The sequence below is a fragment of the Botryllus schlosseri genome, chromosome 4 (assembly GCF_051294905.1).
Source record: "Botryllus schlosseri isolate E-star chromosome 4, Bs_hap1, whole genome shotgun sequence".
In the NCBI taxonomy this organism is placed as follows: domain Eukaryota; kingdom Metazoa; phylum Chordata; class Ascidiacea; order Stolidobranchia; family Styelidae; genus Botryllus; species Botryllus schlosseri.
Window position 1 is genome coordinate 2,225,543 of NC_137239.1, and position 24,044 is coordinate 2,249,586.

A 24,044-nucleotide genomic window follows, 5' to 3' on the forward strand; every position below is an offset into this window, starting at 1 on the left:
TGTAGATACCACCGTTTCCTCGGTGAGATGTCAATGATGTTTTCGCATCTTTTATATGCCACATCAGCAACTGTGAAATCGCATGATGAGAAGTCTGTCATGTCATGAAGGAATTTAAGATCATTACACTGTGCGTCACATGCAATACCAGTTTTCAACCACGCTGGGACATAAAACAGGGCAATGAATTTATTTATTCGTACCAACTTTCTAATGAACTCTTCAGAATAGCCCATTTGCTCACTCCACACTTTCAAGCGATCAAAAAACTATCATAGGTTTTTGTCGTTGAATAGGTTTACTGGAGTCACAAATTTAAAGGAATGACCAGATGTCGACTGCGCCACTTCGAAATCACTGCTGTGGGAAGTGTCAGCAACCTGCGAAGATATGGATGAACTCTTTGTAAATTCACCTTCATTACTTGATGCTGGTGCACTCTCTCGCACTCATGGTCCATCTCTTTTGTTGCATGGTTTTCACTGTCAATACTGTATCTGTGCCACCAATCGTTGCTAAGCATGGACCCCTTTGATCCTGATAAAATGTTATGTATTCATGTTTCTTATCGCCGGAGAGAAGTGTACTTGTTTCAATTGTCGCCATCGCGTCAGGGGCTTCAATGCCCATATCTTACTCAGCTTGGCTTCAAAGTCGCTTTGTTTTCTGATACATATTGCTGGCCTGCAGATTCCTATAGTGACAGCCATTTGTTTTCTGTTTTCATACTGTCTCTAATCTTTCAATGGCATTGACTTGTGTGATGGTCTTTGTGGCAGCCAGGAGTCAAAAACCTATTACTTCATCTCCTACGTCCTGGATGTGTACCTTTACTGGTTCATTTTTCGCATATGAATGCTCTCTTAGGTGTAACAAATACTGCATCACTTTCCTAAGAGCAGGCAGCTTCGATCCCGTAATGTTTCCTCAGATGGCCCAACTACGAAATAATGTGTCTGCGACCGTGATCTCCTAGTTTTCTTTGATACTGTTGCATTATATGACAATTGTCTTTTTTTTTTCTAAACATTTCGCACTAGAGCTAATCCTAGAAGAATGAATATACATCAACTCAGTTAAGCAACAAAGAATAGTTGGAAACAGTTCTCTTATGTCAAACACATACTGCACAACTTGCGCAAGAATAGCCGGATTAGATCCAGTTATTGATTCTGGAAGATAATTATTCCTAAATTGGAAATACTCCCACCAGTATATTGCTATCTTAGAAAATAACATAAAATTCAGAGCAGCTTTTCCACAGTCACTGGAAAAGACATATACAAGCATTGTTTTCTATCCCAGTACACATGAAAGAGTATCAGGTCCATTAGATCGAATAATGCAATGCTGCTACAATACTATGATCACTAATCCTGCGCTATACTCGCTAACAACATGAGTCAAAAAGCCACCTGATAAGTCCTGCACCTCAATCGTAAACACAGTTCTTCAACAACAAAGCAGCAAAACACCTGACTAATCAATGATCCCCATTTCACTGCCGTGCCTAGCGCGTCATCAACGCTAGAACATACGCTTCACGTCAGTGAGAACACATGCGATTCCTGTCGAGTCTCTAACAACCAAGAATCCTCTAATTCCGAAGAATTTTTTGGGTGTGTGAAAAAACGGCAAAATGCATGCGGATGCAGGGGATGAATTACAAAAAAAAGTAGCCAGAATTTGTTTTTAAGGTATAAGGCATGGGAAACGGACTGAAAACCTAGACTTTTTAAAAGTCGGTCAATTCTGAACAACCCTAATGTGTGTGTACGCAGCCGTGATCAGGTTATGTCCGGTGGTAGAAAACAGGTTATTATGTCAGGATCTTCTTCTAATGTAGGATCTAGATTCTACAGTCTTCTCACCATGTTTAAATGCTGTAGCATCTGCATAATATTTACATTATCAAAATACATGGAAGAGACATTAAATCGAGTCGACACAAAATCCCCCTTTCTACTACCTGCCGAGCTCTAATATCTACTAAATCAGCTCAGCTTTTCTACATCTTTGGTCTGTAAAGTGTTTATTGGGATTGTGCACTCACCCACCCGGCTACACAGGTACTAACATGAGATGATCATTGGGTGTTTTCGGTATGGAACTATAAATAAATCCCAACCTCGCTTACTTCGCGTAAAGATAAAGTCTTAATTGATAAGCTCGCCAGGAATTCACAATGAGCCTTCTTGATCAACTCAAACATTCTGTTTCCTCCTCTCTACTATATGACTATACGTGGAGATAACATATGTAAATATTTATATAGCTATTCGATGCGCACATAAGGATACCTCAATTCCAAGATTGACATTGGCAAGTATTAAAGAACGAAACTATAGATCAGGGGTTCTCAACTTCCCTTGTATAACGGGCCGCATTTTAACAGGAAAAGACTCTGTGGGCCGCAGAAAATTATTACCATGTATTTGTGGGCTACTATTAATTTTAGGCTATACTGTAGCCTTGCCAGTCGTATACGAACATTTTTATGCATTCCAAAGCATTAATGGACAGCGTTCGTAAGTTTGCAGTTGTTGTTTTTGTGAGAATATGTATCTTTCAGTAAATCCCTTCATGGAGCGTGCTTTACATTCGTTGCTAAGTCGGTATATGAGCCTCCAAACCCTTCCACCAGAGTGCCGGACTTCCCACGTCTTCCCTGCAAGCATTTCCTCTGCAAATATGTCTACACTGATAAAACACACCCAGATAATTAGCTGTGTAGTCGGAGTATTCGTCCAATGCTAGGCTAACCTAGTCTACTAGGTGACGTGTTTCAGAACACGCGATAAAAGATAGACTGAAATTGCTGTTACTCTTCTCGTCACGGTTGAATCAGACAACCGTAGGCTATAGCTTCGAAATTTGTCAGGTGATGATCTCCTGGCTGTTAAGTTCTGGAAACAGCGAATATTTGCACAGTAGGCCTATGTTAAAGATTTATTGAAATCACACCTTTTATAACAGATTTCATGGCTTTAGCGATATTCCAAGAAATTTGCAACGTCGTCGGCAATTTTAACAATGCCTCGAAATACGGATTGCTGGGCTTGACCCCTAGCTTGCAACGTTTATTTAATTGTATCAGGCGATATGTATAACTCCAGAAGAAACTGCCGTGGAATCGTTTTAAGCTTCAACGCTTCGTCACGACAACTGTTCTTCGACAAATATGACACATCGCTATTCGATTTATATCTGAGCAAGCAAATTCATTGTTCCATGCAGAGTTACAAAACAGGATTTCGCTGATTAATTTCCCGTTCCGTGTTCTTTTTGTATGTTCAGACCATTCGCGATGATTGAAAAACTCTGCATAGGTGTACTACGCAGCGGTATCCTCTTTAATCTAACTTGAGCATATATTACGAAACCAGGACACATCAAAGAATGAGTAATCAAACGAAACAGAGACGGTATACGATAAGATAGGAAAGTAGCTAAATTAATATATAACACTACTGTGCCAGTAGTAATTGCGTTCATAATGAAAGATGTCGCGGGTCGCAAAATAAACGTATGCGGGCCGCGGGTTGAGAACCCCTGCTATGCATTGATAAGGGGAGACCAAAGCCTTATTGTTTACATTTTAAATTTCTATTCATTAGTAAGTGTCCAGAAGAGACGCCGAAGTAGCCTACCTGCATTGTTGACTTCAGTACACATGAACGGTTAAGAGAGTCGATCTATTATTCTAGTAATTCTAGAGCTTGTGACTATTTCTCATGTACACTGCACTTGTTGGAGTATATGGATTTAAATTCTACTTGCCAATATATAGCATAGTTATGGTAAGTTTCAGATTGCTGTGACCCTTCTGACCTGCAGTGTATCACATTGGAGCGAAGGTGTATGCTCTAATACTCAATTGGAACACACAACTAGGGCGGCATTGAAACTCACAACAGTTCTATATAATACTGAATAAAGCACTACAATATTGCGTCACAATGCGAAACTCCGTTAGGCGTCTTCGGATGTCATTTTAGAATCAAACTATCCAAATCGATTAACCATGCTGGTTGGCTTAGTATCGTTGAATGTATTGCTTCATTTTGCGTTGCAGTCATCAGAGATTTTGTCATAAAGATAACCCTCGGCTCTACTACGGTAAAATAATGAATCACTGATGTTAAATTTGCTTATTAGGCTAACTGAACTCTTGATCCATCCAAGGAAGATGCACATACATTGATCAATTTCAGGGTATGTGCTAACATCTTCAATCGATAGCCAATTTAATGACATGTCCTTCAAACATAAAAATTAATCTAGTAAACTAGTTATCAATCAGGTTTGACATAACTGCAAGTCAGTTTAGACCTGCTAATTAGGGGTCGAGTCATGTAATAAATGAATCACATGAAATGTATTGCACACTGAATGTTGGCTTGTTGTACTTCGACGTAATGGTAATAATTGTATTATTGGTGTTTCGAGTACCATAGTCATTTCGAGTAGGCCGATATTTCTTATGATTCCCGATCTGCAGACTTGCAGCACGGCCCATTTTGGATTTAGCCATTTGCGAGACAGCGCTTACGCCAATCACATGATGATCGTAATATCGCTGTTAACTTTTCGATATATCAACATTGAATAAATATTTGCAAACATGGCTGGTTATGTTTTTTATGAAAACTGCAACTATCATGTTGCATGAGGAATAAACTGGTGTCAATTTTACAGCACAAGTACGGAGTTGAATGAATTATGTGAGTGAAACCGCGGAAAACGACAGGACAATCGAGTGTTGCAGACTCAGTTGAGGCGAGCTATTTGTGCTTCTTGCGACAGTAGCGTATCATCATGGAGATTGATATTATTCTGATTGTGAAGGCGCTTAGCAATCGATGATGCAAAGTTCGACTGTAGTATAGCTACATATGAGCTTGGATTAATATATGTATAGGTTTGGCAAGCTTTCAAACTGAATCGCTCAATAATTATCATCAAGTTCCCAAATCATTTGACGTATTTGGTACACTAGGTAACCTTATATGCGTTATTGAAACGTGAAGGATTGTTGTTGATTATGATTATTGAGTGAGACTACAACGCATATTATGTTTTTCGTCGTCAAAGGTTCTGACGTATGTACCTTTTTTGCTGTTCGATGAATCGCAATTAAGGAAAGACGGAATATTAAGTGGCTGTTACAGTTACAAGGGTTGGATGATTAAAACTTATTATTATTCCATTTTTAAATAATATTGATAATACTGATGAGATTTGACCCGAAATACTTTTACAATTAGAGTTGTATCCCAATTGAAATCACTCAGAATTATCCATTTTGAAGGGATTTTTCGCTATATATTTACTTAATGACAAACATACAGCCCAGTGAATAAAATTACTTAACCTTCCGATAATATCTCCCCAACGTCCATATATGATTAAAGCCATACGATTTTAACGAGCTAGGTCGACGTATAGCATGTTTGCTAATCGATTTGTTTTGTTGGGTCAGGTCGTATTCCGGATGCAAACGACATTCCTTGTCCGTTACCCATGTAATAAACCAGTCCGTCGACATATGAGCATGCGACAATGCGCCATGCTATACTCGACCATGTTGGTTACATTTCGAGATAGGGTAGGGTTCGATTTTGGGTTAAAGTAAGTATATAGAGTGGGCTAAATTTCACGATTAGGGTGAGTATTATTGCTAATTTTTGGGTTCCTAGGCAACTTGCTCAGGCTGTGGTTCTTACATATTCTAGAGCGCGACCCATAATAATGTTTTAGTGGCATTTCGCGACCCAAGCCTAACTCATCGAAAATAATGCTTTTTTAAATATTGGTTTATGCAAAGACTTCTCTATGTGGTTCACTTTTACGCCAAGTGACCAACACAGCGACCCGGAAAGGTACAAACCAGCCACGGGAAATCGCGTAAGCGCGAATAAATATTTTTGTTGCAAGAAATTTAACAAATTGTACATACATATATTAGGGCTGCGGAGTCGGTAAATTTTACCACTGACTCCAACTTCGACTCCAGACATTTCCATTATATCGAGTCCAACGCCGACTCTGACTCCCGAGTCTTTAAACGTACAAATCCGTTCCGGCTCCGACTCCGACCATTTTCTTGACAGAACTCCGACTCCGTCTCAAACAGTATTACCAATTTACTTCGAAAATTACATGCCACAGTAAGACATGACTATCATATAACCATTTAACATGTGCAAATATATGATATACAATGGTATGCAAAATTGATTTCTTGTGGCACAGCTCGGATTATTCACTATGCAATTACCGTGGAAGAAAGCCTTTCTAAATATCCTTACATGTCTAGTGAGTTGTCTTCCCACGATTAGAATAGTAAATACACATTGTTATCCCCCCAAAATAAGTTGTTTTCACGCCAATAAGCGCCACGTTCTCGTGCTCACAGAAATCTGTGACAGTCATTTTGATTGGAGCGTGAAAATGGACAGTGTGTATTAGAATTAATTCCTTCCTTCAAAGGTGTCATAATGAGCAAGTTGCCGCGACTCAAGCTTCTGAGAACCCCATTGTTTTCAATGTAAAAGATACGCGCTTTCTCCTTTGCAATCATCTGTTACGTTTATCAATCAATGTCTGCTGCACCGTATATTCCTGAATTATCGCCCAACTTGTCCCCACCCAGTTTAACTCGCACTCATGTGACGCATTGTGCGTGGCGAGAGTGCGAGTGATTCACAGCTGCAACACCAGGTTGCAGGTTCAAGTCCGACCTAGGTCGACTCCATAATCGCATTACAAGTTTTGGAGGTAGCCTATATCTATATATATCTATATATAGGCTCCTAATCGCCATCTCATCCGCGTTAGCGATTTATTGAAAAAGCCAAGAAGTAGGCCGTGCTAGAAGTCGGCAGCTATAGAATCAAAATAAGGAATATCGGTTTGGTGAAAATAACCATCGCAGCCGAAAAACATCATAAATGCCACAAACAACAACATCGATGCATGCTGCACTTAATCACGCTGTCATTCGTTTTGTCTTATTTTATGGTGGGTGACAATGAATTTTGGATTGAAGTGTGTGTCGCGAACTGAAAAAGGTTGGGAGGCACTGGCCTAAACCGTACCATCTAGTGATGAATAGTGATGTGATGATTCCGGAACACATACAGTATATACATGGGGCCTTTGCATTGATGCATAACTTCACGATTGAGATACCAGTTCACTGCTCTGGACAGCATGCGTCGCTAATTTGATGCAGTTTGTTTACAAGAACTAACAAACATGTTAGCACAGCGTGACGTGCAATAAAGCTTTCACAAAATTCTGCGGGATACCGGTACGCAGGAAATTTATGTTGCAATAAAGTATATCGTTCATTTCTACTGCCAGACGTCCCAGAGATATACTGCATGCTTTGCTTATACTCAAACAAGCAAATAGCTTTTGCGTGACATCGGTGAATTTGAAGTTTGATAAAGCGTAATGTATAAAATTAAAACAAGATATGACCATAGTTAACTTCACCCCGATTCATGTTTCTTCAGAAAAAATATGAACAACTGCAGCAGTCACTGGTTTTCTTTACTCGTATCGCCACTATTAATCCTGGGGTGTGTGTATTTGGACCATTGGAATGTCCATAATAAACAACATCTTATAAGCCAATTTTATGGAAAGGAGAATTTTAAGGGTTGGATTGAGGGGTTTTGGGTATAGAGGTATTAAGCTTGGGGAATGAAGTGAAAAAGATTGGGTAGCACTGGCATATAGTATTTTTTGTTGACACTGAACGAAATGGCGTATACACTAGGGTTGCCATACGTCCGGAATTTCCAGGACATGTCCGGAATTTCACTGTTCAAGCTAGCGTCCGGGAGGAATTTCTAAAATATGCCAAATGTCCGGAATTTTGAAGACTTCACGTAGGATCATAATTTTTCGTAAATAAGTATAAAAACAATATTTTTTGAGACTATTTATGCTAAGGCATGATATTTTTGATATCACATTTATTGATTTTAATATGGAGACTATACCATCCTTGAAAAAACTGCAATAAAATAGAAATAAAAACAACCTTCATTCACTGGAATAAGCCTAATTGTAATAGCAATTATAGGAGAACGGTATATTCCTAGAGATCGTTAAGGCCATTTAAATGCTTTATTCAAAGATAGTGGTTCCAAACGGGGGGGGGGGGGTCGTTTGCCTTTATTCTGGAGTTTGCGAATATGTTGAATGTAATCAGCTTCCGAAAGAGCCCGTGAGTAAGGCGTGGCAAGGGCGCTGACTTCTTTTAGTAATCAGCTCGTCAAATTTTAATCTGGGCCACGGACCATTTTCGAATTGGCGATGTAGTCGAAACCACTGGATATGGGGTGTTTATAAATCTCCGTGGCGCGGCATGAGGCTGATAACCAATCTTATCGATAGGACATGAATATGACTTAACGATGGGCAATTACGCTCCCTGTATTTACGAACTCATCACCCTCCACCTGCTGTACCGCTAACTCTGATCATGTGGGTGGAGAGTGGTATTTAAATAGTAATATATAGAACAACCAATTTCATTGACAGAATTCATTCAAATAATATAACGACCAGATGCATATAGAAACTTGATTCATATAGCAAGTACCCTCTCTCCCCAGAAGTTGAATCGATTACCCTATAGCGTGATCAAAATCATTGTTTATTTGGGCGGGAAGTGGCTAAAAACATGCGCTTTCGGTCCCGGTTACACAACACACAGCCACATACTCCTGAACCGGATCGTGGCCACCTCTGGTTCATGAACAAAGCTTTGCTAGTGTGACGTCAGAACTCATTTTGAAATCCACTATTGGGCGCTAAAGAGTGTTCGGAATTTGGGTTGCAGAAATATGGTAACCCTAGTATACACACTATCATGTAGGCGAATTTCATCCATCAACACTACGATAACAGGACCAGTTGGTGATTAGTATGACGCAGCACACGACGAGATAGCTTCAGAATGATGTTCTCGCCATTGCATACTCTATTCATATTATATTTCCGAAACCGCACATGTACGATAGATGGTCATAGGATGGACATAATCGTTTCACAGTTGTTTTGACCCCGTCAATTCGAATTGACGGTTGTGTTCTCTTGACATTTTAGTATACATAAAATCAGTGTTGGGATGACTCGAGTCACCTTTTTCGTATGACTTGACTTGAGTCGAGTCACTTTGCTAAAATGACTTGACTTGACTTGACTCGGCGTAGCAGAAATGTGGATTGACACGTAACTCGGAGCAAAATTCACCGAGTCAATTTCAAGTCATCAAGTAATCGGTGTAGTTAAAAATCACTGTATCTTGCATACGTTTGGATTGTTCGCGAAACGCTGGTGTAACCATTGAGTGCGACCAATAATTCAATGATAATGCGTTTTACTGAGCCACCATTGTTCTCTCACAAACAAATTGACCGCAAACGAAGTGATCGAAGCTTACAGCTTACGTTGTCGAAAACTAATATAGTAAAGTAATTTATTAGCAATGTCTCTTTCGGTTCTTTGTCCTTAGCCTCTTGTTTTATTGAAATTGAATTCGAATAAAGTTAATATATTCCTCAACCATTGGCGCAGGCTCGAATTGTGTGATAGATGGGTAATGTATTGTATCTAATCAATTTGTTTCTCTTTTCTCTATTTTGGCTGGTAACTATATAAACTGACGCTATGCAATTACTCAAGTAGTTTAACAGTTTTAGGTATATGTGAGCGATACAGCGCCTTCTTGCGTGTTTATTCAACTCCATATTCGTTCATCGGTTCGGAATCAATGACCACTCAATCAGTATTTCAGACAGCTAGCAAAATGCAATGACTTCATCATGCCACATACTTCTAAAAGGCAACTTGACTTGAATTGTGACTTGACTCGTGACTTGACTTGACTTGACTCGAATTGACTCGAGTTACCTCCAAAAATCGATTGACTTGACTTGACTCGAGTCACCTTCGAAAATCGATTGACTTGACTTGACTCGAGTCAAAATGTGCAGTGACTCGAAATGACTCGTGACTCGAAGGTAGTGACTTGATCCCAACACTGCATAAAATGTATCGTACCTTTACAGCAAATATCTATCACTTCAAGTGTTTCACTTATATTAGACTTATACGATTGATAATTTAGCAAATTCGTGTTTTGCACTTCTTGTGAAAAGTTTGAAAATGATGAAAACTATATTCTACTTTATTGCCACACTATTTCTCGCGAAGAAAGCCTTTTCAGTATGTAAGTAAAGTATATTGAACACTCCTTGAAAGACAAATGAAATTAAAGTGCACTCGTCTACATATAGGCACTTCAATTTTGATAATCATCGACGGCTATCGCTACACAAGCATTTTAGGGCGATATACATTTCTTCAAGCGTCAAAGTATTGCAATGACGTTCACCATTCCGGACATCTAGCTCATATAAAGTCGGACAATGTGTCGCAAGCTGTGGACCAAATAGTAAGGTGATACGTATTTCATTAATTGCATCGAATTGTTAGCTAATATAAATTAATAAAAGGTTTGAGAACACAAGTCTGTCGTCGGATTTCTTACGTTGCATTCTGACAAATGTGACAAAATGAAGGTTATAAACGATCCATCAAAAATAAATGAGTGAATATATGCCTCAAGATAAATAATTTTATATAAATAGATATACGGCTCTGAGTTGTCACCTTGCCGATGTGGAAATGTACATATATTTAGTAACAAATATTGGATAAAATTTGTTCGTAGAAACCTCACTTATCAATAGCCAAACTGCAGGACATTGTTTATTCGATGTCATTTCACGCTGTGTAAATACGAAAATATATCCTCCATTAAAATGAATGATGATCGTTCATGAACGAATTCATCGCGAGAGCAATCTTCTACATCTGAATACATGATGTCCTCCTTATGAAGATCCAAAGAGGGGTTTAATATGAATATTGGCGTATGACCGATGACATGAATATTCAATACCAATATAGTTCTATTGATGTAATGTAGTGGTTGCGATGAAGTCTTTCGAATTGGTTTGGAGTATGATACCGGGATCAATGGATCTGGATGGTACTGGACCGAGAACGATATCGACGGTGAAGTAGATCAACTTTTGATTGAAGAGGAATCCAGATGGTGAGAATGAAATACGAACATTTTTCTGAAGCCCAGTTAGATTCCACAATACGACACGAAAATACACGTCGTCTGTCAACAGCGATATTTTTCAGGGAAATAGGTCAAGGATTGGGCGGTCATGGCAGAAGCGCTTGTGTCCTACCCATTGATCAGACATGGATAGAAGTAGATGACAGCTCGTTGCATTTCATCATTTGCGAAACAAGTATAGGAATTTCTATGCTTGCCGCAATGTTTCAAGCTATGATGACGATAAATTTATTTGTAGACATGCTCACCTTGGAAACTGCTTCGGATAACATTGATTCGAAAGTCGGCGGAACCGCAACTCTTCAAATAACTGTCCGAAGTATAAATGGCGTAGCAGATATTACCTTGTATAAGGACCGAAACTACAGTGTTGGGATCGTTTCTGCTTCTGTGCAAAGCGGATCGTGGACTTACGAACTATATACGGGCACAACCGACGATGCGGGAATGTATGAATTTGTTGGAACGCGCGACGACTATTCGCGGACAACGAGCACCAATGTTTTTGTGCTAGGTAAAACTTGCAAATATAAGACCATTCCGAATAAAAAACGACGAATGCAAGTAGGCCTACCCTGATCATGTTGATATTAGAAATGTATTGATTATAACCAATCCCAATTTTTAATATGCGAAAAATAAATACTTTCTTCTTCTTTTGAATGGGTTGATGTGGTTGAGTGTGCTCATATACCACAATATGGATTTGTTCACAAATGCTACTCGGTCGTATGAGTTTGCTATTTACTTTACACCAAGAAGTAATATCTTTTAGAAAAATGATAAAATATTGAGGATGATATTACTTCAGCTCTTTTTTGTTATGTCCACCTTGTTCGCCAACTTTGTTAAAATCTTCGTTTAACGGACTATCATACATTATTGACAAAACTGAAATAAATATTAATTGTATCTTGAAGTGATTTTTATTTTCGACCAACATCGAAATCAAGGCTCTACAACCCTAATCGGGATGGTACACCCTTTGAATATTTTTACGGATGTTGTGCGCTCCAGTGCACGAATAATGTTGACAAGTAGCTGTGCGAGAAGAAAACTATAGTATCTTGACGACTAAAAAATATCCAAACCGAGGGTGTTCAACCTTCTTACTATTAACGGTCGCATTCGTATTGCATATGTAGCGTACCGTCATTTTACAGCGGATTGTAATAATATACCACATTGACGCCAAATGTCTATGGCTACTAGGGCACTCCGCTTCGCGGTCAGCCCTTGTAATTTTGTCTGATATCACTGTTTTCTTGCGAAATACCTTGCACATGAAACTTGCTAAGTGTAGAATCAGAACGTGGCGGCAGGCTCACTATACGATTCAAGGTCGCGAGTAGTAATGTTAAGAAATGTTATTGGAATCCATTGTTTGCGTTGTTTTCAACTTTATCATATCATTTCGTCGATGATATTGGTAGCTGTGCATGTGCATGTGCATGTGCAATGTAGGCCTACGTAAAGCAAATAAATACGTATCCTTTTCCAGCCCCTTTTCTAGCCGTATATTCAAAATATATATTCAAATTACTCGAACGTTCCGTAAAAGACTTCATCCATGAGACAAGCAAGATTTCAAACAGGCATTTCTTTATGGAGTCATCATGTATGTCTGTGGGTCCCAATTGTACGGTGTAGGTCAGTTTTAAGTGCACTACTATAGTAAAATGGTTGATCGTAATTAAAAAGCACTGATTGAAATCTATTTTTCCTTTGTTTAGCTGTTACATGCCATGAAGTTCCGGATTTCCCTAACGCCAATATTGGTCCTGGCTGCGCTGCAAATAGTTCTTTTGGTACCTCATGTATAATTACATGTAATTTCGGATATTATGTGGACGGCATTGCCCGCGCGACATGTGGTGACTCTGATCCGAGTAATCTAACCAGTTCCGACGGAAAATGGGACTACGGCAATACTGCATGTACACGTGAGTCGATGCAAATGTATAGTGGTAATTACCTTATTTTACACACGCTTAGTGCTTAATCCTGAATTACTTTATTTTAACGGTTTTCACACTGGGGTTGTATGAAAGCACATGAAGGGGGAGCGAAGTGGACGGAAAGAAATAAGGTTCATGAAATCGTAATGAGTTTAATTTTTGTACGGTGCTTAGAAAGACACAAAGCTATGGAGAAATAAGATGCTTGCTTATTGAAGTGGTCCCAAACTTTTTTCATAACTTTGACCCCTTTGGCCGAACTTTGAGCCAAAATTCTCCTCTAGGAAAAATTAGGCCGATGATTTAAAAAATTGGCTGCAACGCCAATGGGTTACGGGCTCGAGTCCGAACGAGGTCGACGTCAGAATTCATACCTAAGTGTTGGGGGTTTGTGTAGGCTCCTCCTGGCCACCTCATCCGTGTCTTACAAAAAGCGTAGAATTGGGCCGTGCTATAAGTCAGCAGTTACGGAATAAACATGAAGAATATCGGCCTGGTGTGAATTACCATAGTAGTCTACAAACACCATGAATACCACAAAAACTACCATTTTCGCAGCGCACTCTGTCCGGAATCACGCGATTCGTAGATTGTGCAGTGATTGGTAACGTTGAACGCAAAACTTTTCTATTTATGTCTGTCGGCTTACCATGCACTAATCGTTAATACAACTGCTGTGGAAATCAGTATGCATAGATCTACTGGTCGCGTGATCTTCTGTAAAGTTCACATGACTGGTTCGTGGTACGGAGTTCGAAGATAGCTTTTAATACAACTTCCATTGCAATAAATTATTTAGTGAACTCGCAGACTTTTTGGGTGTCTCCTTTCAAGAGTTAACGGCTCAGTAAAGACATTTAAACAAGATGTAAAGCAAAACCAAAAGACAAATTATGACGGACCAATCACAATTACATACGGGCTGAAACCGGAAGTTTGTAAGGACGCATTCTGATTGGCAAATGCGTCTCGGCGTTATCAACTACACTGTAAATCTAAAAGGTGGAGATTTCCTCCATTAAAAGTGGTTCACGCTTTTGACCATTTATGGTGGAGTGCAAATCCACCCCCATCATGGTGGAAATACCTTCCACCCTATATGGGGGAATACCCTCCACCCTATATGGGGGCTCTTTCCACCCTATATGGGGGACATACCCTCCACCCCAACGTATCCGTCAGCTGTCACAGATCGCTGCGCTATGCAATACCGAAGAATACAAATCCAATTGAAAACATACAAGTATGGTATTTCATGCATTTTATTAAGCGCAATCAAACAGCCATTACTATAGGGTTACCATATTACGGAATCTATAAAGTAGGACAATTTTACCAATTCAGAAAAGTTAGTTGATCAAGACTGACAGCCGATTTTGCTATTCTTTGCTGGAAAACTTTTGGTGTTGAATGAAAGTGATGACTCCAGAATTACCATCTTGTGGTGTTGACTAAAATAAAAAGTCGTCACTTACAATCGACTTCCGAATGACCCGCTCGAACCTCCGTATGGTAACCCTACATAACTATGATGACAGTTCCATTGTTTATGGCAACATATTGGTAGTCCTCACAACGGAATTTGTCAGCTTTAGCAGGTATGACGAAATGAAGGCAAGAGTGTGCTTGATATTCTTCTGAAACTTGATGTTAAATATCCAATGAGCTGCGATCAGAAGACCAAGTGCTTCATCAAAACTTTAAATCTTTTTTGAGAAGACGAGTCCATCCAAGTACAGGCTCCATTGCGAATTGTAGACCATCATTGGATATGGAGAGATAGAAACCTGAAAGATATATTACTATGAAATCTTCGGACTTCAGATCATTATTATATCGACTATCGAGATAGGTTTAGTACATAGAACAATTTATATTACCACTGCACAAGTTATAAACAGGACTTTGTGTCACAAGTTATAAACATGACTTTGTGTCACAAAGTGTTGCTCATTTGATTTATGCTTTTAAAAATAATCTTGACAGCAGTCAGTCTGCTTTAGTCGCGATGAAGTATATTTCAATCTCATGAGCTCCAATCCATTACTAAAGCTATGTGACGCCTGTACCAGGTCTACTTTGAAACTACTCAATTGAGTAATTTTGAAACTTGTCACTTTCTATTGCTAGAAGTTGTTAGGGCATATCAGAAATATGGATTGACTCGTGACTCAGTTATGAAAAACTAGTCTACCACTATGGTCATTTACACCAGGCCGGTATTCCTTATTTTTCATTCCGTATTTGCCGAATTGTAGCACAGCCCACTTCTAGGATTTTTGTAAGACACTGCTTACGCGGATGAGATGGCGAGGAAGAAACCAGACTCGTACAATTACTGAATTTTCAAAATCAGCAACTATAACTACAACTACTGAATTTTCAAAATCAAATCAAAAAAACGTTTGTTAGTTTACCATCAACTAACTAACCGTTTAGATTTAACAATGTGTATGATACATCACCTATCTATGAACAGCTTACCTTTCCAATATGAAGAAAATCGTCGTATCCTTCTCAAACATGGATGGTGCAGCACGCCAATCCACCATTCCATCACCTATAAAGCAGACGCAGTTTATTAGAGCCATCGATGATTACTTCTAGCGTTCCGAGATAATTATTTTGAACGCGTGTAATTTTCGGAAATTAATCCAACTGTAACCGGCTGGTACGAGACAATGTTATTGTGAAAGCCACGAATATTGGTGCGGCGCAAGTCACACAAGTTTCTACAATTGCCTCGCCACGGCAGAAGTTAGAGAGCCACTGCACTTGAATTCATTCGAAAAAATTATTTAGCGGAAAATTTGCAATGTCAATGAAATCATATTCTCACCTAGTAATCCTTGAATAGTCTCGGGAACTTTAGGCCACTTTATCTTGGCCTGAGCTATATTGTAGCGGCTATGTGTTGCGTGCTTCAAGATATCAAACCCAATCAAGGTTTCAGCCTCTTTCAACATCTAAATATACATCAAATATGATACACCTGTATCGATGACAATTCATACTATGGACCAGCGGTTCTCAACCGGGGGTCCGCGACGCATTTTTAGGGGGTCCGCTAAGCCTCTAAATTTACAAAATAGTTGATAAAATCATTTTTATTTTTTTAAATTAGGAAAATCACGAAGCAGTTTCGCTTCATCACTTCATCACCAACTCACATAAACAGAATGACCGTCTGAGATGAAATATCCTACTTTGCAGACCCATTTTAGTTGCTACTAATACAATATTTTGCTGTATGGAGGTGTTTTGTTGGTGATTGTGTAAAAATAAAAAGTGTAATTAGCCAATCACGGTGACTTCGAAATGTTTATATAAATCCATTCCTCGTGTGATATACATAACCATTTTCTATAATAACTTCAATATGAGCTGTCAGATAAAAATGACTAGGCTTGACGATATATGTTGAATAAAAAACAATAGTTTGTCAATATTGGTGTCGTATTTGTTGCTATCACACCCAAATGTGTCGTCGGGAGCGTTACGACTACGAGCTATCATTACATTAGCCACCACCTCTTTGTGAAAACGGATTTTCAACACTAGTTTATATCAAATCAAAGGCGCGGATTTTCAAGACACGACCACGCATTTCAAAACAATCAGCTTCAGAACTCGCTCTGAATTAATAAAAGTCTTCCAAATTTTTACATGAATAAAAGGCTATGATGTTATTCTCAAGAATGATCATTGATCAGTGATCACTTCGTTGTTGTTCAGTAGGCCTACTATCCCACAGTTGTAATTTGCACAAGACAGAAAACGGTCGCACGATAAAAGAGCTAAATTTGAAGTGAAACTTGAAGGCAGTTGCAGAATTCGCTTTGAAATAATAAAAGTCAACCCAATTCCTTCATAAATAGTATGATTTATATTGAAGAAATTCATTTTGGTACTGTTTATCACTAGCTACAGTTATCATTTGCGCAAGACAGATGACGATTGCACGATAATTAGGCTAAATTTGAACTAAAACTTCGGGGGGTCCGTGAGGGTCAGTGACGGTCGAAAAGGGGTCCGCGAAGACAAAAAGGTTGAGCAGATGAGCACCTCTGCTATAGACTACTGTACCTACCCATTGAGCATCCCATAGTGCTGGATAAATCACTAGTATCTCCGATAACTGAACCCCTTCTAAAATCTGATTTCTGCGGTGTTGGTGGGTTCTCTTCATTCGGTCTAGGAGCGTGTCTTGGCTTGACTCCCTCTTTTTGACTTCTCGTTGCATATCTTTTATGTGATTATCAATGCTGTGTTGATCTTCGACAAGATCCGGACAGAAATTATACTGAAAAATCAGAATTATCTAGCTCATCTCAAAACCAAGATGAAAATTAACCGGACTTACAGGCTCTTTTACATCTTGAGCTGCTGGTTTCTGCTTCTTCCTCAATAACATTCTTTCGTTTTGTACCATACTTCTGCTTCATCTGATTCACCAATTTAGTCCTTCAACTTCTGCCTCAAGGCAATATGCCCCGAACCCGGAAGAAATTGCAATTATTGTTAGACTCAACTCTGCAGAGGGTACTAATACTAAAAGCAAGGAAAAACCCCTAAACAACCTGCAAAGTCTGAAAATCGGCATTGTTTCAACAATGGCAGCGCCACGACACAATTAACATAACAATGGTCAATTTCGTCGAGCGATTGTTAGGAACAATGCCGATTTTCAGACTCTGAGGGCTGTTTTGAGGTGGCTCCATTGCATGGACGAGATAAGCGATTTTTTGGTGACTCGACTTGACTCGAGTCTTTTTTTTCAAATACGTTAAATGACTCGACTCGAATCAATTTTTCATTGCATCTCCGAAGAATAGTTATTTCGAGTATGAGTCCTGATACTTGGCAAAATAGGGCCAGAAACTGTTAAGACTGAGGAAAATTACTGTAATCTGGATGCGAGCCAATCACTCTAGCAGAATTGATAAAATGTGGATTGAACTGAAAACGGAACATTGAACATAACGGCTCGGACTCGGCTTATCTTGTAGGTATTCTGGAATTGTGGTTATTGCCTTCAGAACTACGTTGAAGTTGAGTACAGTGTACGGGTATAGTCATGACAAAAGATACCATAGGCGCCGACTAACGAGGTGGAGCAGGTTCGGACATTTTGATTTGCGAAAACTGTCGCCGAGGCTGCGTAATACCAGCGCGTATTTAATTGTTCATCAGACATCAGGGACTCGATAATTGTCAGCGCTTCCGGACTCTTTGGCAAGCTTATCATACGGCAAAAATCGTCAACCAGAATAGATTATATGATCGTCATTTACACATGCGCATATTTGTTCCTCTGACAAGGCTATGTCAGTGACATTAATCAGGAAATGCAGCAATACAGCTTAAACACTGATAGAATGAGAAAACAATTGTCGTGACGAAAGCTACTCAATATGGTGTTAGACTCAGAACCCATTCGTGGCGATACTCATTTGCCAACATCTATATTTCTTGTTATCTGCTTGATACATTCGTGCTCTGAAATTGTCGCACAATGTAATTTTGAGTGTTATTTTCGTTATTAACGTGCAGTATGCCATGCCATTGTCAAATATTGATGCATCACGAGATTATGGGTGGCACAAACTCTAAATTTATTCTTGATTGCTGGACGTACTCGTATCGAGGACAACAATATCGAATTTTAAACTATTGAGCATTTGGTATACAGTCGATTTCTATTGATAAGATTGCGGCATGCGCCCGGAGCTGGAAATAATTCTAGCCCAGGGGTGGTCAACCTGCGGGTTTAGAAGGAAGTTTGTGCGGCCGTCAGCACGTAAATCAATCAGTATGTGTTGGCAGCCGTCGATTTTGGTGCGTATAATACGCCGATATGAAAACATATATTAGTCCGGAATTCACCGGTAACGGGCAAGGACAGTTTACTATGGATATTTGGCGTCCACTTAGTGTATTATGACTATGCCCATTGCCCACTTGCCCAGGACTACAGTTACATGCAGCTTACCTGGCTGGAATTTTCTTCGATATTGTCTTTCAAAACTGGAGGGTTTCTTAATAATGCCAGACAGACAGACAGACATTTTTATTGCTTCGTCAAACAAAAAGTTGACTGGAGGTGACGATATGGCCTATAACAGCCTTGTTACTCGTCACCTCCATGGCAGTGAAGTAATCAAGTGCACTCATCCCAATAAATATAACAGTATACTTCTCGATATTGATGCGGAAGTGGGGTACCTGTTAGATAGATCCGCATATAGGTACCTGATATCTATCCAAACTAACAAAATGCATGCACGAGTTTCAAAACAAAATAGGATGGATGAATTGAATAGAATTATACTTACAAAGTATATCGCAAAAGATCTTGAAAGAGAATTGTCCCGATCTCTTCTCTCAGTCGTGATGGAATTACAATATTGCCAGCGCCAGGTATTGGGGGAAAGTTGGGATGTCGTAGACCACAGGCCATCGTTGTTATGAACGTGAAAGTCATGATTCAACTGAATCATTCGTCACAATAGATTCAGATGAATCCAGTAATGATTCAACTGAATCATCCATTACATTACGTTCATATGAATCCACAGTTAGGGAGTCGCTAGTGATGCTGCTGTCGCAAACGCTTTGTACATTTTCTAGGAAAATGGGGTATAGACAGGCCACTTTAAATTGTACTTTTGGGTCTCAAAAGTACAATTTAGTATAAAATAAAATTTCTGTCGAGTATAAAATAAGGATTTTTTTGTTTACCGTTTTCCGGTGTTTGTCAGTTCACCGGAGTCTCTAAGAAACGCATTGGCGGGTTTATCGCTTCCGTTCGGGCCCTGCTAGCTCCCACGGGGCAAGTCAAGTCCGTTGCGTGCAGTTTTGGCATCTTCTTTGGTCGCGAAGAAAACGTTGGCGCGAAGAGAGCCAGGACGTCGAACGTCAAGTACTGTTCTCTACCATTTCGTACAGTGAACTACAGGTCGCATTTGGAGAGCCAGCACAAGGCACGATGGAACGAGTACAGTACACTTTCAAAGGAAACTGAAGCTGACTTACTTCGACAACAAACAGGCCACTAGGAGTACTCTGAATGCTCATTGCTCATTTCGAAGGAGAAGGCAGTCTTAAGTTCAAGATTTGCAAAAAAAATAGTGGGGCAGATAATCGGGGAGCTGCTTTTCCACTCCAACGATCATGAAGGGACCACTCAAGAACGTGCTCTGAGTATTTTCAAACGATGTGATGAAGACGATTCTGTGTTTCTTGCTGAATTCAAGTCGGGGCGAATGTTCCAATTGGTGATGAAATTCATTCGTGACGGTGCGTCGTTTCAACAGGCTTGCAAATTCGTTGCTTCAGTCAAGGAAGAGACGGGTCTGGCATTCTATACGGGCTGCAGTGAAGGGTATTGTGCAAAAGTCGTTCGAATTATATCGCGGCTGTGAACTTGCAGGGTCTCAAAGATTTGTTGGAACAGTCCTGGGCATTTTCTGTTGCCGTCGATTGTTGTAACAAGCGGAGTACAAATTACTTGGATATTCGCATTCGATTGTATTCAACCAAGGATGATGAATTGGTGATATTCACAACATTCACGTGATTGCTCTTCCTGTGTTTGGAGCGAAAACTGCCAAACAAATTTGTCAACTGTTGACCTCTGTTCTTGAGATTTTGTGTTCGGATTGTAGGACCAAGTTGTTAGGGTTTACTTGCGACGGTGAACCGACAATGTCAGGCCACGTTGTTGGTGTTGGAACCCTGCTTCAAAAGGAAGCTTCACAAGAGATTTTCCACTTCTGGTGCGGAATACACCAACTCGACTTGGTTGTGCAAAAGGCATACTCGAAGCTTGCCAATGAAACTTTCATTACTCAAATGAACAGCTTGATCGGATTTCTGCGCCGACAGCAGAAGCTCCAGACTGAGATGCAAACGACATGCCCATGCTTTGTCGACACTCGGTTGGCTTCAATGAAGAGAGTGACTGGATGGTTTGTTGCGAACAAGATACGCGTGCTTCAGTATCTCGATGAAAAAAATCCTCTTGCACGCCCATCGCCAGAGTGGTGGATTTACGTTGTCGCTCTTGACGTTGTCGCCGGAGAGGTCCTGAAAGTGGTCAAGTCACTGCAAGGCAAGAAAACTCTGGTCACCGAGCAGCACGCCATAAGCTGATGAAGTTGCGTGACAACCTGAAGGACTTGTGTTCAGCAACTACAGAGCTTCGTGAGGAGGATGGCTTCCAGGGTGAATTAGAATACGTCAGAGTGGAATCAGTTTCTGTTTCCGTGACAAATGTTCAGGAGTTCATCCTCGACTTAGGACTTTTTGTGCAGGCCAAACTTGATGAAATCTCGGAGGCTACAAGGAAAACTGTTCAAAGGGGAGTCGGCATTCTGGTTTGCACCCTACTTCATGGCGTCTGTGATCTCCTGGCAAAGAACGCGGACATCAAAAACAACGAGATACCACCGACGCTCCCGAAGGAACTGGTTAAGTTGCGTCGTTCGGCTGTCTCTGACTTGGTTCGCGAACAGCCAGGACAGCTTCGAGCAGCTGGGTGGGCCGAAGAAAAACTCGAGGATGTCGAGACGGAGCACGCTCAACTGCGGGACTTTTACAGAGACCATGACAATTTCCGCATTACGTTGGAGGAGGAGGGCCCTGACAGCAGCTTCAGGGACGCTTGGGGTGTCCTCGAGGGTATGAGCATCCACCTGCCCACCCTAAAGGACTTCTGCGGAACGCTCTCGACCGCGTTTCCAACGACGGCACCAGTGGAGGCGGATTTTTCCGCCATCGGAATTGAAAATGATGATGACTACCGGGAGAGCCTGACCGATTTCTCGCTCGAAGGCTGCCTTCATGCAAAACAGTTTCAAGAGCTGCAGAAACTTGTGTGATTTTAGGTTAGATCATTAAACTTGAAACACCGGCAGGTGGAGTAACGCAAAACACGATGAGCTTGTTTTCACATAAAAGTCTCGGTATGGTACCCTCCTACGCCAGGAAAGCCATTTTTCATAAAAGTATAATTTAGTATAATTTAAAATTCTGGTTGAGTATAAAATAAGCTATTTTTGCTAAATTGTACTTAAGTACAACTTATAGACCCCTGGGTATAGAGGTGAAAAAATTGATAATTGAAGCCAAGCCTAAACTTACCCGTAACAAGAACTCTAATCCGATCATTGCCTTTTACATCAGCATCAGACAGATCAAACCAATCAGTAAACTCCTTATAATAACACTGAATATTCAAGAATTCCGGCGCCAAATCAAATTTCAGTGCAACAGATGATGGTATATCTTCTTTTGTGCACGCAGTAATGATCTTGTTGTTGGAATTGAATGTAGTTAAAAGTCTCATAATTATTTAGGACTGAAATCACAAGTTACAATTAGATATCAGAAGAGTTTCTTTCATTCAAACAAGATCTATCCTTGCAACAGTCATAATGAAAATCCAAATTATAAATATGCAGCTACTGATGGCACAGAACCAGTCTGAATACCGTTCCCAATAGCTCTATCTCTATGGTATGCATGCATATGAAAATGTACTCTTCCTAGCTAATTTCTTGCATTATAATCACCCGTTGGCTTACTTGAATTACCTTCCCACCAAACAAGGTATCAGCAAAAAAATAGTAGATCGGGTCATCAGATGCATCATGCTCATCTCTCAAGCAGGCACTGCTAACTGCTTATGGCAAGTTCATTGTATTTTCAGTCACGAGCGACACCGGTACTTCATACGAAATCGATTAAGCAGATGACATAACTTATGAACTAAAATCAACGATAATCAGAATTGTGATTAACTCAAAATCAACGAATATAGATATCTTTTTCTGTCGACTGACTGACTGACGACGCAGAGCGCGCATCCCCGTATATTGGAAATAGCACATTGCTAGAGTCCCGGATGCTGACTTACCGCCGGTCACGGTTCATTGGTGAGAATATTGGCAATAATAATTGTGATGCGCTTCATGCGAACCATCGTACAAAGAGACGCTTGGCGGCGGCTCGGAGTCGTGGGGTAGTGGAAGCGTGTAGTGGACGTGAGGGGTCTGTGTGTTGCTGTTTCAGTTGACGTGTTTTATTACTTCTTTGAATATATACATCTTCGAGTACAAGCTATCGCGGCCAAGATGACAAGTGTCAAGTTAACGGATATCGTCAAGAATTATGTGGACTATGGAACGTCAGGCGACTTTGCAGAATGGGCGGAGAAATTGGAATTGGTTGCCAAACTGCAAGATTCGACTGCGTCTCTCGTGAACACCCTACCTTTATTGCTGGACGGGCCGGCATTTGCGGTGTATAAACAATTGCCTGAGGCGACGAGGAAGGATTATAAATTGATTAAAAAGGGGTTATTGGCAGCTTTCGGAGTGGATTGCTATGTGGCATATGAACAATTCCGTAACCGTGTGCTTCAAGTCGGGGAATCGGTTGATGTATTCCTGTCTGATCTGAAGAGGTTGGCAATGTTGATAGGTCTGGAAGGGGATAAAGCTAATCCAATAATTAAGTGTGCATTCATTGCTGGTTTGCCTGCGGATGCCAAGACACAGCTTAAGTCTATGGCTGAGGTAGAGCAATTAGAGTTGGACCGTATTGCATCTCGGGCAAGTGTACTATTGCCCACAAAAGATGGTGAAAGTGTTTTTGTGCTGCTGGGGCTCAGCGTAGAGTATACGGCCCCTGCTACATATGTAAGGAAAAGGGTCACATCGCTAGAGACTGCCAAAGTAGAAATTCTACTGGTGCACAAAAATACTATGACAATGCTCCAAGGAAGTGCTTTGCTTGTGGACAATGGGGGCACATCGCCAGACAATGTAAAGGGAATCCGGCTGCGGGAAAAGGCCAGGGAGGGACGTTGGCACCGGACGCCCCCTCCGCATCGCATTAGGAGGACG

At 40.4% G+C, this 24,044-nt stretch overlaps 1 protein-coding gene across 1 annotated transcript; it reads right to left on the minus strand.

Annotated features, from left to right (window-relative positions):
- Positions 1-14,292: 14,292 nt before the first annotated feature.
- LOC145436841 (uncharacterized) lies at positions 14,293-17,596 on the minus strand. The gene is made up of 5 exons (XM_080314055.1): positions 17,498-17,596; positions 17,225-17,437; positions 15,974-16,100; positions 15,619-15,694; positions 14,293-14,921 (listed from the first exon to the last, which is right to left on the minus strand). Exons 1-5 carry the CDS (start codon positions 17,564-17,566, stop codon positions 14,897-14,899), a joined length of 510 nt encoding a protein of 169 aa, XP_080170181.1. The 5' UTR covers positions 17,567-17,596; the 3' UTR covers positions 14,293-14,896.
- Between the last annotated feature and the right edge of the window lie 6,448 nt (positions 17,597-24,044).

What these genes read in the sequence shown, in the direction of transcription:
- LOC145436841 (XM_080314055.1), bottom strand. Translation starts at nt 17,566, where the DNA reads ATGGTACAAAACGAAAGAATGTTATTGAGGAAGAAGCAGAAACCAGCA. An exon ending in GACTATTCAAGGATTACTAG is followed by an intron (nt 15,695 to 15,973) that starts GTGAGAATATGA and finishes TCTGCTTTATAG; the next exon opens with GTGATGGAATGGTGGATTGG. An exon ending in ATTTTCTTCATATTGGAAAG is followed by an intron (nt 14,922 to 15,618) that starts GTAAGCTGTTCA and finishes TATATCTTTCAG; the next exon opens with GTTTCTATCTCTCCATATCC.